The sequence below is a fragment of the Necator americanus genome, chromosome IV (assembly GCF_031761385.1).
Source record: "Necator americanus strain Aroian chromosome IV, whole genome shotgun sequence".
NCBI lineage: Eukaryota > Metazoa > Nematoda > Chromadorea > Rhabditida > Ancylostomatidae > Necator > Necator americanus.
In genome coordinates this window covers 6,102,227-6,104,212 of record NC_087374.1, presented here as the reverse complement: position 1 = coordinate 6,104,212, position 1,986 = coordinate 6,102,227, and the positions used below count along the sequence as shown (strand labels likewise).

The 1,986-nt window shown below is 44.3% G+C and overlaps 1 protein-coding gene across 1 annotated transcript; it reads left to right on the top strand.

The window, feature by feature from the left end:
* RB195_000485 (uncharacterized protein) lies at window positions 1-1,104 on the top strand (the record flags this gene model as incomplete). The annotated part of the gene is made up of 3 exons (XM_013441537.2): window positions 1-162; window positions 222-642; window positions 818-1,104. 3 exons carry the CDS (start codon window positions 1-3, stop codon window positions 1,102-1,104), a joined length of 870 nt encoding a protein of 289 aa, XP_013296991.1.
* Window positions 1,105-1,986: the final 882 nt, after the last annotated feature.

Below are 1,986 nucleotides of genomic sequence, written 5' to 3'. Positions count from 1 at the left end.
ATGGATATCGACTCGAAGATCAAGGCCTACCGTTTCGTCGGCTATGCGGCCGTCACGTTCTCGGCTGTCGCGGTTTTGTCCGTGTGCATAACCCTCCCGATGGTCTACAATTATGTTCACCACGTTCGCTCACAAATGCACTCCGAGCTCAACCTGTGCAAGGTTGGCTCATCTATTCACTTCTCATTCATTCGATATTTTCTCACTGTTAATTTTTACAGGGCTCTGCAAAGGACGTATGGTCCAGTGTGTATTCGATTAAAGAGCTACCTGCTGCTGCTAACAGAACCACCAGAAGCGCATTTAACGACCAATGCAACGGATGTTGCTTACCTGGACCGATGGGACCCGTCGGAACTCCAGGAAAACCGGGGAAGCCTGGAAAGCCTGGAGCTCCAGGCATGCCAGGAAATCCTGGACGTCCTCCACAAGCCCCTTGCGAGCCAGTCACTCCACCACCGTGCAAGGAGTGCCCACAAGGACCACAAGGACCGCCTGGACCTCCTGGACCACCGGGAGACAACGGGGCACCTGGTGAACAAGGACCAAAGGGACAAGACGCAGCACCCGGAGAACCTGGACCGAAAGGACCACCTGGACCTCCTGGGCCACCCGGAAGTCCCGGAGCGCCTGGAGAACCTGGTCAGTTTCAGGTTTCACCATTTACTACGCAACAAAGCAAACCAAAACAAAAACATAAACAAAAGCAAGGAAGAAATATTTTTTGTACATATGAGTTCGAAATTCTGGATTATTGTACTGTTGCGTTCCCAACTTTTAATTTTTTTCCGGGAGAAACTATAGGCAAAAATTTCAGGAGAGCCAGCGAAATCGGAACCTGTTGTGCCTGGACCACCTGGTGCACCGGGAAGCCCAGGACCTCAAGGACCTCCTGGACCACCTGGAAGTAACGGAATCGATGGAGCTCCAGGAGAACCTGGACCGAAAGGACCAGATGGTGAGCCGGGAGCACCCGGACAAGATGGAGAGCCTGGCCAACCAGGACATCCTGGCCAAGACGGACAACCTGGCGAGAAGGGTATTTGCCCCAAGTATTGTGCGATCGACGGTGGAGTCTTCTTCGAGGACGGAACGCGTCGCTAGGTTCTACGTCGTATTATTTATTAAAACATACACAACAACTATTAAATCGTTCACAGAAATGTTAATGTCTGGTTGAGAAAAATATGCAGCGTTAAAATTTCAAAATATCTTAGGATATAATATGAAAAAAGTTTTTTTTTGCGGATTTGTACGTTAACGGTTGCAATTCTCTGGTCTATCCTGGAAAATTCCTGAAAAAAACGAAATTTTGCCGCCTGCACTCAACATGCAAACAAAGACGGACGAAAAAGGGTTGGATTAGGGCTAAAGTAAAATTTCTGGATTCTTCCACGCTCCTCCAAGATGAATGTAATGTCCACGGATCAGCCGTAGAACACCGAACGATGAATTGCGAAAACTAGCACATGAGCGGAAGAAAAAACGCAAGGAACACGAAAACTGGAAACCCGTGACGTAAAGAAGTCTGTATCGTAATCATCGACGTAGGACTGAAATTGGCGAAATTTCGCGGACAGAAACTGTACGGTATCATTAGTAGTCTGAATGTAAATAAGAATTCCATCAGTTTTTTTTCCTGGAAGAAACCAAAAATGTATCTTGAAAGATATAAAACTCGTGTATTTTGATTAAATATACTTCAAAGATACCTTTCAAAAAATATAAAACTAAAAAAATAAATAATAAAATAGTATAAAATATAGGTTAAATTAAAATTCGTGAATATTGCGATTTTTCAAAATAAAGGCATGAATCAGTTCAAATCATTAAACGCTACCAGCCCAACAACATCAATTTCTAGTAGAAACTTCAAATTTTCGCCCTAAAACTGACTTCTGGGCAAGTTTACCTGGAGAGGTTACGGTAGAAGCACCTTAATCTTAATAATATTATAAATAAATATCATCTGAATAAAGTGATGGT